Below are 15584 nucleotides of genomic sequence, written 5' to 3' on the forward strand. Positions count from 1 at the left end.
TATTAGGAGAGTTTGATGGTAGCGAGAAGCTGGAGCGGGGAGCTGAACAGAAGGCTAGTTGTAAGATTAGATGGTGAGGGAAAGGGAGCGAGGCAGCAGCATACGGCGGCGGCGGTGGCAGGTAGGAACGCTGGGAAAGGGTGAAGGCAGGGAGCCAAAATGTTACAGAAGATAAGAGAGAGAAGCGGGCAGAGCGGGAGGTGAGAAAATGCAGGCGGGCAGAGATCCAGATACTGTATTTCAAAACGTGCTCCAAGCAGTCAGGTACGGCAGCAGGCGGTGGGGACTGAATGCAGGATGCAGCAGGATGGGGTTTGAGAAGAGTCATCCAACACCCTGACCTCTGCTGAGTCATCTTTTGAAGTGAAACCGCGTGGGCGGGCGGGTTCGACAGCACTTGTCGTGTGCAGCAGGGCTTCATGTCCGGGCGTCCCTCAGATCCACGCTGGAGTTCGTACGTGAAGGACAGCTACAAGGACAGCTGGCGAAAAAAAAAAAAAAAATCTGCTTATTTTTCTTCTGCTCGTAGTATGGCATGCATGGTCACACACTCTTCCTCCTCAGAGACGGAGGACAAAGACAGCTGAGATGCTGACCTCAGGTCTTTTTTGCCTGACAGCCCCCAGTAGAATAGTGAGCATAAGGTCACTACAGATTGCAGTAAGAAACTTTTCACCTACAGCATCTGTTGAATAATATATAGCTGGTCTCTCTTGTTTACCAACTGTCTTTACAGGAGGCTCTGCAGGCGTCAGCGGAGGAATCCCTCTCGGCCACCGGTCACCTGCTCGGCCCCGGGCGTCCAGCAGCGGGGGCGATGGTTGTGTCATAGAGAACGGGATCATTGGTAGCAGGAGCTGTGCCAGAGTGAGAGGCGTGATGCCTGATCACTGGGAACAGGCCTTCAGTGACCCAGGAGAGCCACTTTACATAGAGTGAGCACCTTGTTCTTCACCAGTCTGTGAAAGGATTAGTTGTGGGAAAATGTCCTCGATCACTTTCTCACTGTGACACAGATGAGAAGATGGATACCACTTTTTCGGGCTTTCTGATAAACGTGGCAGTTAGCTTAGCATAGCATAAAGCCTAGAAATAAAGGGTGTAAAATCATGCTTACCTGCACACTTAAAATTCACAAATTGTACATGCAATTGTACAGCAACCTTATATAAAAGAAATGAGATATGACGTGTTAATTAGTGACTTGTAAAGGTGAAAGAAATGAGAGTGGTGATCGATCTTCTCATCTCAACTCCAAAAGGAGAATAAAAAATAAATAAAGTCTAAGCATGCCGTGAATACAGTAGAGCTAGTTGTGGCAGGCATGTCTGTCGCAAATTCAAAGTGTAATTAATTCCACTGCGTTCACGTTATATCCAACACCATTATGTTTCTGAAGAGGGTGTCTTTTCTTTTTGCTTTCCCCCCCTTTGTCTCTCCAAGACGCAGCCCAAAGAGAACCAGCTGGCAGAGTCCTCGAGCCTCAAGTAGAGACACCGTCTACAAAAATGAATGTGAGCCTCGTTGTGTCTCTCTCCCTCCCTCTTTCTCCGTGCAATTATTAGAAACACAGGCGCCACATTTAAATGTTGAACAGCCCAAATTAAGCAACGTATCTGACGAGAACGGAAGCCGCAGACAGAGCCAGCTTGTTAGAGTCAAATGAGATGGAATGAGCTTTTTAGCTGAGCGGAGACGCGCAGGATGAGTGATTAAGGCCCAGAGCTCTGAGCCGCTGACACACAGCCAGACTCACCGCAGGGGCCGGAGGGGTCGACACGTGGACGCCGCATGTCTGTAATTTCATGATGTGATCTGACGTTCACAGCGCAAGGACGTAATGTAGTTTCTGATGTTTTTCTGTGTTTATTACGAACTGTGCAGGCAATTATCTGAGCTATGTTTCAGCAAATTGCAGTACACTTTTCTCACCAGCAGAAGGAGATAGAATATTCACTATGGTCAGAGGTAACTGCAAGTGGTACAAACTGTTTCTGAAATTGTAATTTGATTGTAAAAGTTCCTGCAACTGTAACAAATAAGGATTAAGTGAACATGTAAGGAATATGTATTTTAACATTTTCCATAGACTTTGTAAAGCAAAGTAAATTAAAAGGCCTAGATTACTGTCCTGCGCTGGGTCAAGCTAATGGATTATGTTGCAGATTTTAAGGTGGTAATGGAGTCTGCTTTTAATGCAGTCTTTCCATCGTATCGTTCGGTTTGTGTGGTATTTTGTTAAAAGCCATCTGGCGATTGGTTTGCACTATAAGGACTCCCTCTCTTTTTCCTTCATTCCTAAAACACACCAGTACAGGCGATTCAGCTGTACGTAAACACCCGGGATCTGTTTGCTTTCACGTCTTTACTTGTTTGTCTCTGTATCTGTTTGGGTTACTACCAGGGTTCACCGACCAGCCCGCGGAGCTCAGGGGTTTCCCTGTCCACACACACTTGATCAAGGGTACCAGAGGGTTCGGTTTCAATATTGTGGGTGGCAGCAAGCCAGGAGAGTTCCTCCAGGTCTACAGTGTGACAGCCAGTGGACCCTCAACACTCAAGACAGGTAAAAGATGCGTGAGATATTGTTTACCGCTAAAACTGTAAGTCATAGCTGCAGACCAAATCTTCCAAGTGTGTTCTCTCCATCTTGTTCTCTCTATCTCTATCTAACATTAATTTTCTAATCTCCCACTCAAAGTGTATATCACAATAAATCCTTAATCCTCAGGGGTATGACACCGTAATCCAGCTGTCATGACACATGCATGTGCAGCGGCGCACATCCCGGTCTCACAGACACACACTGCGTAGTACTACTCTGGGAAGCCCGAGCACAGGCTGTTTCTGCAGGGACTGATCTAGTTCATATCTGTTAATAGGCTGGTTTATGGGGATTTGTTGGTTGGATTAGTCCACGCCCACGTAAAAACTCACAGGCAGTATTTCATTTGCAAACACACATCTGCACGCTGAAGCATATGAAAATGGTTAAAAAAAAAAAAATTCAAACGGAACTGTGAAATCTGTCTAAATTCATTCAGAGGTACAATGATAGCTACATTTTGATTAAACAAACCTGATTTAACAACATTATAATGTATATATGTTATATTGATGTCTGTACTCAAGCATGTTTTTTACTCTCTTTATTAGCGGACATCCTGGTATACATCAACGACGTCTGTGTGTTGGGAGTGTCTCATAAAGAGGTCGTAGAGATGCTCAAGTCAGTGCCTGTTGGCCACAACGTGGACGTTGAGGTTAGAAGAGGCTACCCTATGCTCTACAACTCCGACGGTTGTCCCAAGCAGCCGCCGCCGAGGTTACTGGACAGCGGGGACCCCATCGTGCCACCCACCACCACCCAGCCCCAGCCTCTTCACCAGCTACCTCGCCTCCCGACACCCACCCCCCAGGCCCAGCACTTTAACTTCAACGGGGTGCACGGTGACGGCAGCTACATGGAACCCGGCGTGAGCCTGGACGCCAACGGAAATGCCACGTACTTCGCTTCCAGACCGCTGCCCCCGTACAGGCGCTCCAGCATGAGCAACGCCGCGTCTTCCCCCTCCCCCGTTCGCCCACCTCGTTCCCTGAGAAGTTTGGCCAGGCTGCAGTCGTTCGACCCGACGCTGGCCAGCCAAAGTGACAGCGAGGTCGTTTCTGCGATTGGTTCACACAGGTAAAAAAAAAATCACAAACAAAGACACAGACACAGTGCCTGCAAAGGTTTTAATTCTGAAGTAATAATATATGCAATTTAAGTAGTAGTTAAAATAAAAACAGACAATGACAAGCACCGACCGATGTGTTTATCATTGAGGTAATGAGAACTTTACCTCAGGTCTTTTTGAAGGCTGTTCCAGGTAAGAGGCCTTTTTTACTTAACTCTCATCTTGTGATCTCAAGCTGTAGCTACCGCCAGCTTTCTGGGCAATCAAAGAGCAAATATAAGAAGGAAGCTTGCCTAGTGTGGCTTTATAGATGAACAGGTACCAGTGACTGAGCCTTCGCATAGTCAATGAGGGCCAGCCAGTCCGGGAATACGTAGTACAGTGATGAGTCAGAACTCTACAGTTTGCGTCAAATCTCAGAGCAGTGTGATGCTGATGTCCAACATCCTCGAACAATGGGTAAAGTATCCCCATAATTAAGAAGAGGTGAAAAGGTTGGAGAAATTAATTTCTTTCTGGCCTCGAAATAAAGCCCCAGCCTCACCCTCAGCTTTTTGAGAGGATTTCTCACAGACAGGCAGTCGTCTGTCCATATGCCTAGATATTTATAGCAGGAGACAATCTGTTGCCTCTGTCGTAATGAAATGTAATTATTCAAAAGACACACCCTCATCCAAATGTTCAGAGCTGATTTTACCCAGTAACAGTTTAGGGTTTTTCATTATGGTTTGTTTACTAGTTACAAGAAAAAGCATTCAGTTTTTGTCTGTAGCAGACTGCATATCTGAAACAGTAATAAGAGTACGAGCAAAGAGGATTATTTTTGTCACTACTTTGAAGAATTAATGTTATTTTTAAGTGAAAAAAAAGGTTTCATCGTCTCGAATATGATATAACTGGGAAAATAAGCAACTTTTAATGAGTAAAGTAAATTATCAATCAATCAATCACTCTATTTGTCACCAGTGTGACTGGGTGCGAAACAATGGAAGCAACACAGAAGTACAAAATACATACATACTTCTCCCGTTGGAGAGCCCATTAACAGCACAGGAGTTGCAGTGGTAGAAGTTTTAATATTATTTATTATTGATTTTCCCCCCTCCTTCCTTTTCCCCCTCAGGGCATCAATGATCCGTAACCACAACAATAACTCCCTCTCAACACCGCCTCATCCTTTCCGCTACGGAACATCCAAGTCGTCTGAGAGTGACCTGTCCACCTGCACCTTCTCTGGGTCCCGCCTGCCTCTGCCCCAGTCACCACGAAGACCCTCGTCGTCGCCCGGCGGGCCCGCCAGCGCTCACTCCCACCTCTTCAGACCGCAGGCCTCCCACCTCAGACCCCCTCCCACCCCGGACAGCCCTCGCCACCGCGGGTTCAACGGTATCCATGGAAACACCAGCCCCACTGCGAGCCCCAGCAGCGTGTCCTCTCCCGGGGCGATGAGCGTGGGCAGTGCAGTCGGCGGCTTCAGCGGAGGGGAGCTGGTGCCGGTGGCCTTGGCGCAGACCGAAGGAGGCCGCGGCCTCGGCTTCAGCGTGACAGCTGGTGGACCCGGAGGCAGGATGACTGTAGTGAAAAGAGTCTGGGACAGGAAGCAGTGCAACTCCCTGCAGCCAGGGGATGCTGTTGTCAAAATCAATGGAGCTGATGTCCAGAGTCTCAGCTTTGCACAGGTATTGAAGACGCATTATGTTGCAGTATTTATATCAGTAAAAAGCATCACGAAGAGGTAAATCTAGCAAAAAAATGAAATAAATTGTGGGGTGAATCTTTGTTTCATACAAAAAACCTTAGATTGTTGTCCCTGCTTTTAGCTTTGAAAAGATTAAAACATGCTAATCACCAGTGTGGTTTTCAGGTTTAAAAACAAAAGCGATTTCAAAAAAGACAATAACACACTTCTCCGTGTATTGACAGGTACAAACAATTCTGCAGGAACACACCAAACAGGGAGAGGTCGTCTTACTGGTTTACAGAGGAGGTAAAAGGTTTAAATTTATTACAAATTAACAAAAAAAAAAAACATTCACCATGGATAAATTCATCTCTCCCATTATCAGGCATCTATCATTCAAGCGTCTCCCCTGGCTCAGTCCGGAGACTCCCTCCGCCTCTCCTCCGGCCCCCTCCTCCACCTGTTGGCTCAGACTCTGTGCTCCTGGAGGCTCTGCCCCTGCCACGCACCTCCATTAGCACCCCTCCCTCCCCAGCCCAGACGCGGTCCTCGCTGATCCAGAGCACCAGCTTCCTGGAGTCGATTCCGGTGACCCTGACCATGGAGCCCAAAGACTGGATCAACACGGGCCTGGAGGACGAGGCGGTGCCTGACACCGTCCTGGAGAAGCAGGGCGGCGAACGAACTCGGCCCCTCCGAGGGTTTGACGTGGAGCTGAGGAGAAAGCCGGGGGAGGGCTTTGGGTTTGTCATCGCCTCTCAGGATGTGGAGAACGGTAAAGGTAAGAGCCAACTACACGGTGACTAATCATGTTGTGTCAAGTTAAAGCCTTTACATGCAGCGCACGTTTTGGTTTGTGATGCAGTAATTTTTTATATATATGGACCAGACATACAACTGGACGGACATTGGACCTTTCTGGTCCAAGCATTTGGTTACCTGCCCAAGGGTTTTATTTGGATGCCCTTGTGGACAGAAGCACCATTAGGTAATTACAGATTAAAAAGGGGTCACCATGGCTGCGTGCCACCAGATGAGTCACGTTGCATCATCAACGTTTTTCCTGTAAAGTGTTTTTTTAATTTTTATGTGCATTGGTGAAGGAAACCATTTCCACTATTTTTCAGTGAATGCTTTATTAGTTGGCTGGCTGGAAGGAGGTTACTCAGTATCATCCAAGAATCAAAAACATCAAATGTTATTTGCTGCAACAAATACCATCTTTTTAGAACAGTTTTATTGCAAACATTAAGAAACCTACTTCACAAAGCTGGATCCTTACAATCCCTGGTGGTGTTAATCGGCAGAAGACTGGAAGTCAGATGAACCTTGATCCAAAGTCATCAAAGTATGAGACTCTCTCTTTTGACCGTGATATTTTCAGCTCGTCAGCACGAATGTGTCTTTGAATGTTTTTTCCTCCGACCAGACAGGACACCGGGGCTTGTTTATATTCAGTCGGGGAAGCAAACCATGTCCTGTCTTTATTACTTGTTAGTGTCGGTCTCATGGATAGCAGGTTAACCGCTGCGTCCTCGTGATGTATTACCTCCGCTCCCCTTCCAACGTCTCGTGTCGGCCGCTCTATTCCGCCTTGATGCAGTTCAATTTGCTTTATGGCCCGGGCTAACACACATTTACACCTTGATGGTGAGATTAAGGTTGTAGGTGCACCTGTCCCTGAGGTTCTTCTTGTAAACCTGCACCTCCACCATGTCCTCGTTCACCCCTTCGCTTTCCACTCTTGTTGTACCACAAATAGAGGTCTCTACATCCCCCTCTTTCCTTAATCACTTCCTCTTTCCATATCCTTCTTGCTCTCCGCCGCTTGTCTCTCACTCAAAAGCTCCCGCCTCCCCCTTCTCTCTCTCTCTCTCTCTCTCTTACCCCTTCTACTCTGCAGTAAAAGCATCCAGGCTGGTTTTTCAAAAGATTAAAACTCTCTCTCTCTCTTGCTCTCTCTCCCTCCCTCCCTCCCTCCCTCCTGCCTCCTGCTCTCTCCCTCTTTCTGAATGCTTAAGGGAAATGCTACGCCGCACATTTCCCTCTACGAGGAGCAACAGAGAGGACAGCAAACCTGTGTATTAGCTCCTGTTGACCGTTGCATGTGAATCTCAACACCCTCAAGCTGCTTGACATCATAGGATTTTTTTTTTTTTGGATTGTTTTGTTGTTGTTGTTTTTGCATGCTAATCAGAGAGCCATGTTGGAGAGACTACAGTCAGCTTTGAAAACTGTGAAGGAGTCTAAACGTAATTATACGCTCCGCTTCTTGTTGTGTGTTTATCAGGGACTGTGAGTGAGGTGGTGGTGGTTGTTGGGGGGGGAGGTGGTTGGGTGCTGGTTTGGTGCAGTGGTTCACGTTCAGCTTTGTGCGTGAGGTGTTGTGTTCTGTGCTGAAGTTTGCTCGGTCGGATGTGTTGACATTGTGAAAGTTTCATCTTCCAGGCTCACATGTTGTGGCTGCGGTCATGCCGACACTGTGAGAGACACTGTGCGTGCTGCGCTTTTACGGTTGCGCTGCCTCATGGCTGGAGGTAACGGAAAGGCTTTAAAGCAGCCCGTGTCGATGTGGTAATGGTCTGCTTATCAGAGCCATCAGCGGGCTGTGAACCTCGGTGGATTTAAGTGCTGCCCATCACGAGCTAACCTGCACGCGCGCGCTGCGGTGTGAGGTCTCCTGCTAAAGATCAACAGCCCTCTCTCCTCCATCACGCAGTGAGCATCTGCAGGCTGCCGTGACGATGCACCCACCAATTCATCCGGGCGGCTGCGACGGCAGGCAGGGGGGTCTGCCACCATTCCTGAGCAGTGATGGCTGGCTGGCTGCTGGGCATACTGCAGTGGGATTACTGTGGACAGGAGAACACGGAGAGCCAGAGGAAAAAGGCATATAAAGGCACTCCATTTGAATGCGCCTGTGTGTTGTGTGTAATTTAAGCGTGCGCATCTGTCCCAATCTCTCTGCGTTTGAGTCACTGCGCACGTGTGTGTGTGTGTGTGTGTGTGTGTGTGTGTGCGCGCGCATGTGATCATGGCTATTGCATGTGTATTCATGCATTTGGCGACTGTTGCCGTACTGTGCATGATAAGAAGACTATTTGTAAAGCTGCCTCGGCTCTGATTTGACCTGATTGCTGTTTCTGCCTGGGTCACCCAGATTAGGCCCAGATCGGAGATGTGTCCCTTGGCTCTGATTTACAGAGTGTGTGCGTTTCAACTGAATCATCATCCCACTGCACTTCATCTCACTTGACACATTCCTAGCCCTCTAATTACAATCTTAACTTGTTCACAAGCAATTCATTTGGCCCTTTAAAATCCATTCAAACGTGCTATTTTTATTCCGGAGGGGCTATAAAGCAAAAACAGTAGCGACAATGTTTATGCTGCTTGAAGGGTTACATAAGGCCACTGGCAAGACTCTAGAGGGGCCAGCTGTCACCAAAGCCTAGCGAGCATACCCTCAAAAAGGGGTCAGGTAGGGAGTAATAGGGAGTTTATGATAATACAGAAGATAGAAGTCTAAGCAGACCGGCTAAAAACTATAAGAAGCTTTGTAGTTGGTGCAGGAGATTAATGGAGGCAAATTTATTTTTAGGCAGCTCAATATTTTTCTCATCAACCTCAGACGCTGGCCGAGGTTTGATGAGAGCCTAAGTCTAATTGAGTTGACGATACATTGAGGCTATTTGTCCCCCGATTATTACTTTCTTTCACATCAAAGCGCAGTCGAATCTAATGAACAGACTAAACTGCCCTTGTTATCTGGCTTCACGCTGCGTGTCACAGCTGATGAGTGTGAGGCGGGGACATGACGGCGGGCCGGCATTTTCTCATGCAGAGGACGATAACGTTTAATGGCGCCAGCACCAAAAAAATAAATAAAAAAATAAAAGTCCTGCTGCGCGCGCATTTTATGAGCGAGCGGGACACTAATACGTGCTTGCAAATCCTGCAGTTTTTGGGATCTTAATAGAGCCGGCCCTTGAGAATCAGCCGGTGCTTCAGAAAGTGAAGTGTATACATCTTAAGTCTGTTGTCTTGTGCGGCGTGACAGAATCAGGGCGGAAATGTACTGCTGGGAAGCTCGACAGTTTGTTCTTGAGGTGAAAGACAAATTACGGAGCAGCGAGAAATGGTTCCAGGTGCGTCAGCTGATGGGAAGCTGGGTTGATGGACGGGTAGATGAAGGAGAAGAAGAGAGTGTCTCAAGGAGACAGTGGGGGAGGTGTAAAGAAAGGGTGTGTGTAGGGAGTAATTTTTAAAGTAAACCCTGCCAGGAACAATTCAAAGCTTAATTGCAGCTTGTTTAAAAAATCTGGCACGTGCACTGGTGATATAAATCTTCCTCCTTTTAAATGTATCAACTTTTGACCCAACTTTTTGCACACGGCCTTTAGTTAAAAGGAAAGTTTAGTGGCTGTGTCCCAGCTGTAACTTCCAGCATGAGCATGAACTTAGGGAAGTGTTAACTCATTGAGTTTGTCCTCTTTCCAGCTGCCTCTCTTCTCCCCCACCGGTTTGTGACGGTCCGTCGTGGCAGTCCGGCGGCGAAGAGCGGCCAGATCCGCCCCGGAGATCGCTTGGAGGCAGTGGAGGGTCGCTCGGTGGTGACTCTGCCGCATCGGGAGCTTTCTCAGATACTTCGCCGAGCAGGAAATACCCTACGCCTCACCATCGTTCCCCGTCCGAGCACCTGTAAGCATGGGCAAAAGCATCCGAACATGGACGTGAAGATGCAGCTCGAGTCATATTTCGTAACCTCACACGTCTCATCTTTTCAGATACGTCGAGCCTTTCAGACACCGCTGACTATGACCCCGGCCACAGAAGCAGAAAGGGTCAGAGGTCACGTCCAAAAGTAAGGGAAGGACTGTGTTGTGTGTGAGCCTTGTGATCACTGACATGGCTAAATATAATGTATAATGTTTCATGCAGTGATGGTAGTCACTCCTCCATTTACCCTTGTCTCCCAGCGTGACTCCAGGTACTACAGTGTAGATCTGGATCGTGGACCTTCAGGCTTCGGGTTCAGCCTCCGAGGAGGAAGTGAGTACAACATGGGGCTCTACGTCCTGGGACTGATGGAGGGTGGACCTGCCTCACGGAGCCAAAAGATGCAGGTGAGCATATTTGCTGAGTGTTAGGTACCACATTTATATAATCATCTCTCTCACGCTGTTAATATTGTATTAAGCATATTTAGCTATACACTCCCAAAAAGACACTTTTGAACACATCACAGCATCAGCTTAAACTTTATTGGACTCATAAACAGTATGTACTCATTGGTTTCTCCTTTGGGGTAACTCAACTCCAAAGGATTTTTAATTCTATCAAATTCTACCACAGTTAGTGCCTCGCTGTCAGCGACTGTGTTTCATGATGTGCTGGAGGTCCTTCAATATGGCTGCAGAGTAAATAGTTTTTTTTTTATTATTATAGAGTCTCATATTAAGACAGTTTAGTTTTTTTGAATGGCTTCTTGGAGCATGTGATTTTATCATTTGTATCCATTTTTGTTTTCGATCACCGGGAAGTGCAATGGCTGAATTTTAAATATAATATTTCAACCCCAGTGCCACTACTCTTTATTCTGCATTTGCTGCACCTAAACTTAAATTAAACTCAGAGGATTGTGAGGAGTCTTAATTTGGTTGTTGCCTTTACATTTAAAGGTGCAGAACTGATAAACGGGTGCCCTCTAGTGGCTACAGATGGTACTGCTAACTGAGCTGAACAGCAAAAAGCAGTTGTTTAATACAATGACAGTGCACAGTTGGTCTACCATTAATTTACCCATTGAACAGGTTATCTTAGCTTTCAGTGCAACAATTAGCTCCACTGAGAGATTTGTCAGGAGTCACCACTGCCTGCTTCTGAATACATAAACCTGTATTGTATTTTGTTCATTGTAATATGTTTGTTTAACTGATATTCTTCCTAAGACAACTTGTAGACAAGTTATTGAAAGAAAAAATATTAAAAATGAGTTACCAGATGATAAACTGCGACTCTCCTCAGAGTTTAGCAGGGAAAGTCCAACTATCTTTGGTAATCCTCTTACTTTGGCTGTGGTGCCTGGATTTTTTTTAGTGTCTTTTTAATTGACTTGTGACCAGTTTTTTTGTTACAATTTTTGGCAACGATGTCATGGTTGTTGTGGCTGCAGGTGAGCGATCAGCTTGTGGAGATCAACGGGGACAGCACAGCCGGGATGACCCATAGCCAGGCCGTCGAGCAGATCCGCAGAGGAGGCCATCGCATCCACCTGGTCCTCAAGAGAGGGAACGGCTACGTGCCCGACTATGGTGAGACAGAGTGTGGGAGGGGTTAGGAATAAACAGAAAGAAAGGAAATATATGAGATTTTTTCAAACATGGGGAGCTTAGTATCTTTTGCATGTGATGCATATGTCTTGGGCATGCGGTCTCCTTTTTTTCTGCTTGGCTATGGGACTAATTCTAACCTAAATACATTTTCTCTATTTTCTGGTGTTTCCCTCCTTTTAACCCACCACTTCTGTCCTACGCCACAATTTTCCCTCTGCCTGTCTTCCGTTCCTCTCCTCTCCCGAACACGTCTCTCCTTCCTGCTCCACTCCTTTCTTTCGTCTCTATTCCCCCCTTTCTCTTCTCCCTCTCTCAGTGGAGCTCTCCAGTTTGTCTCTATGTATGACCAACTCCAAGCTGGGCGAGCCCTGCTTCTATGTCATTGGACGGACAGAGAATACGCGGTTGGTAATGGTTCCTGTTAGTTCTCCCATTTTCTGTCTCTCTACATCCCTCTACCCAGTCACCGCCGCCGTCATCACTTAGGGAAAGATAACACGAGAGCCTGTACTGGGTCTCCTTGTTATAAGATGATCGACGTAATCAGTAACGTAGTAGCTAACGATGTTAAACCTGCCTCTGAACAGAACTCTCCAGCCGTATTGCAGTATGTGAGCTCGCCTCGTAAATTGGCTTGATTGCGCAGTGAAAGAAAATGCTGATAGTCAGATGTGATTTGTTTCACCAATTAACACTGCACTTAAACAGAAAAGCAGCTGCTGTTGCACAAGCCGACCTAATGCGGCGTATGAAAAGAAAAAAAAAACTCATTCTGGATTTCAGAGCTCTTTAATAACATATTACATAACGCTCTCTGCCAGAGATTTTGCTTGTCTTTTGCTCTTACCTGCCTATTCAGTCTGTTTTCTCCCCCTCTCCCCCCCCTCCCCTACATAACGTGTGTCCAGGCCGTGAGCACAGAATCACCTCCCCCTCCTCCCTGCGTCACCCCAAGGAGCAGGGTTTGGTTGCAGTAGACTCTTCCGGACGGAGGGGGCACACTTCCAAGCAGAAGAGGAGAGGCAGGTCAAATGAAAGAGAGGAGAGGAGAAGGAGAAGGAGGCAGGGCTCAGGGGAAGGGGAGGCCTCTGGTTTACAAAGTCCCATCTCTGAGCGGGGAGAGAGGTCTCAGGAGAGGAGGAGGAGGAGGAGGAGGAGGACAAAAAGAGAGTCTCAGAGTTTACCCAGAGATGAACTCAGGAAACACGATGACAGTGGCACCGAGAAGGGGGCAGTGAGGGGAAAGAAAGGGGGGAGGAACAGGGAGAGGAGCGGAAGCAGAGACAGGAAAAGCAGGAGCGAGGAGAGGGTGAGGGTGAGGGTGGTGGCTGAGGGGGAAGAGTCGGAGCAGGATGATGAGCAGGACGTACCTGCGGCTGAGGAGAGGGTGGAAGAAACTGTGGAGCGTGCTGTGGAAAGGGTGGGTTTAGAGAGCGATGAGGGTGGCGAGGAGGACGTTTTCCTGCCCGTTCCAAGTCCTAACTCAAAGCTACCTACACCGAGACACATCTGGGAGGTGGAGAGTGAAGAAAACTACGACATGGCAGCAGAGTATAGGAAGCTGAGGAGTGAACACGAGCTGGAGAGTGAGTGGGAGCAGGGGGGGCCGTGGGATGACGGTGAGGGTGAAATCAGCGAGGCGAGCGAGGGTGAACGCGACGCACACGCCTGGCACCTCGAGGAGCCTTTACCAAGCGTCGCCTCGACAGACCCGGCGTCACAGAGGAAGCCCTTCTCCTTCCTCACCTCCGCTCTGTCCGAGGAGCAGCTGGGGGACGTTGAGTCAGAGTCCGGAGACAGCCAGTCTGACGGCAGCGTGTCAGCTGCCAGCATCTCAGGCCTGTCTGTGGCCGCCGCGGCAGCAGGCGGGCGCAGGGCCGCCGTGCTCCCGGGCCCTTGGCTCAAACCCAGCCAGCAAAGGATGCCTCCGGTCACACAGGGGAACGGGCAGCCCGGGAGGACGACTGTGCAGGGGGGAGGGAGAAGCCCCGTCTCCTGACTGACTTTTAACAGGGAGCCGATCGTGCAGAGACCATATGACCCTGTATCAGATTCTGTCAGTTTCACACTGTTCGACCTCGACGTGTTGTTTTCTGCAGCTGCCCACACCACCGACATGTTCACTTTGATACCAACAGGCGTATGAAGTCATATTCTTTGTGCCTTTTTACAGCTGATCTCTCACATTTTAACTTGTAAATAACAAATGATTCACCCCCCTCTCTCCCCCTCCCCCTCTGCCTTCCACCTCAGCGTCCTCTCCTTGTGCATTTGCGGTAGATGTTTCCGGGACAGTGGGGCTTTTCACCTCGGTTTAACCCGCTCTCCAGACCACATTAGCAGGGTTGTCCACCTTTAAGTACCCCCCACCGTTCAAAGCGCGTGCATACACATCCACTTATACCTCACGAAGATGCCGAGCAATAATAATGCAAACTGTCTGAGGCTACGAGGCAGCCGCGTCGCTCTGCTCTGAAAGGAATCAGTGTCTGTGCAGTTGGCCCTTGTAATGTTGTCGCGTACATAACTGTATATTTTATTGTGATAAATGCAAATCCCTTTTGAAAGCAGGTGTGAGAGCTATATTCTGTAAATATTTGTAGAGAAATAGAACAGAACTTATTGTAAATAAATGGAGCCAAGCCTGGATTTGTATTGAAAATTATATAAATATATATGTGTGTGTATATACGTGTATATATATATATATATATATATATACATGTCTTTGAATATATGCAGTATATCTATATATTACAACAGCTAATCATTCATATTATTTATTACCTACATAGCTGTCGTGAGGGCTTAAGAACTATACGGTACCTGCCCTGTTCATAAATGAATGTTTTGTAATATGCTGCTTGGGTGTGGATTAGGATGCTCCGTCTCTCTCTTTCTCCATGTTGTACTTCACAAGTCCGCAAAAGATGCCAAAAATATGCTCCCGTGCGTGTGCATATTTCGAGTACTGTTAATATTGTGTATGTGGGGTCAGAACAAAAACCACTGTCTAGGTTCTAGAGAGTGCTGTTCCCATTGTGCCACGTACAGTTGCCTTGGTAACATAAACCACTTTATCCTAACCGCTGATTTTTCTTACTGTGAAAACCTTTGCTCTGAGGTGTCTAATGCTCAAGGTGGGTGGGTCCTTTAGTAATTTCACTCATGCCAAAATGGAAAATTTAAGAAGATAAGGCCCGTACTTTAAGTCCACGACAGAAATCTGCAAAAATCTGAGCTCAGAGTCTCGGACTGTGAAATAGCACATTGTTTTCCTTTGCTCTTTCTGTTTATTTCTTTCTTTTTTAAAAATGGAAATTCTGTTATGGATAAAAACAAAGCAGGAATCTAAACGGATACTGTGAGATGTTATTTTTCTATGAAATTATCTTTTTTGATATACTCAGGTTTTCGGATACTTTGCTCTAGAAAAGCCATCGGGGGGAAAAAAGCTACAGAGTGGTTTCAGAGTGGATTCATATGATTTAAAGCAATATTATAGTGATTCTTTACGGCAGCACTTGGAGACGCAGACTGTTATCCATAAAGTTGATGCTTATGAGGGAAGTCAGTCCTTCAGTTGTGCCCACAGGAACAAACCAGAGAACTAAAATGAGTTGCTTCTTCGGTGTGCCCTGTTTGTTTGCATTGCTGTGCAGCCCAGAAAGGCCGCACCACGACCAAGCGGACATACTGTTACTCTCCAACCAATGACCGTGTAGCTTGGTAGCCTATATGTAAGAGTTATTTCTGAGGTTTGCTAATATTCTTCTTCTTTTTTTTTTTTTTTTACAAAAAAAAAAAAAATACTTTCATTTCCCAAAGGGGGGGTTGTATGGCTGATCTGTAAACACCTTCTGATAAAACTGCAAATAAATTGCTGAACCA

The 15584-nt window shown here is 47.0% G+C and overlaps 1 protein-coding gene across 4 annotated transcripts in view; it reads left to right on the forward strand.

Moving 5' to 3' along the window:
• The window catches only part of LOC125023709 (membrane-associated guanylate kinase, WW and PDZ domain-containing protein 2), a 34801-nt gene extending 19320 nt beyond the window's left edge, over positions 1-15481 (forward strand). For 2 of the 4 annotated variants that reach the window (XM_047611176.1, XM_047611167.1), the window contains exons 6-17: positions 737-935; positions 1444-1514; positions 2405-2566; positions 3157-3685; positions 4801-5356; positions 5601-5664; positions 5744-6139; positions 9859-10059; positions 10146-10222; positions 10338-10484; positions 11534-11672; positions 12602-15481. In XM_047611176.1, the coding sequence (XP_047467132.1) occupies positions 737-935; positions 1444-1514; positions 2405-2566; positions 3157-3685; positions 4801-5356; positions 5601-5664; positions 5744-6139; positions 9859-10059; positions 10146-10222; positions 10338-10484; positions 11534-11672; positions 12602-13692 (3632 nt within the window). In that variant the 3' untranslated portion in view covers positions 13693-15481. Of the gene's footprint in view, positions 1-736; positions 936-1443; positions 1515-2404; positions 2567-3156; positions 3686-4800; positions 5357-5600; positions 5665-5743; positions 6140-9858; positions 10060-10145; positions 10223-10337; positions 10485-11533; positions 11673-12009; positions 12571-12601 lie in introns of those variants that run through there. The other 2 variants (XM_047611193.1, XM_047611185.1) reach the window with 2 other exon arrangements.
• Positions 15482-15584: the final 103 nt, after the last annotated feature.

The sequence above is a fragment of the Mugil cephalus genome, chromosome 1 (assembly GCF_022458985.1).
Source record: "Mugil cephalus isolate CIBA_MC_2020 chromosome 1, CIBA_Mcephalus_1.1, whole genome shotgun sequence".
NCBI lineage: Eukaryota > Metazoa > Chordata > Actinopteri > Mugiliformes > Mugilidae > Mugil > Mugil cephalus.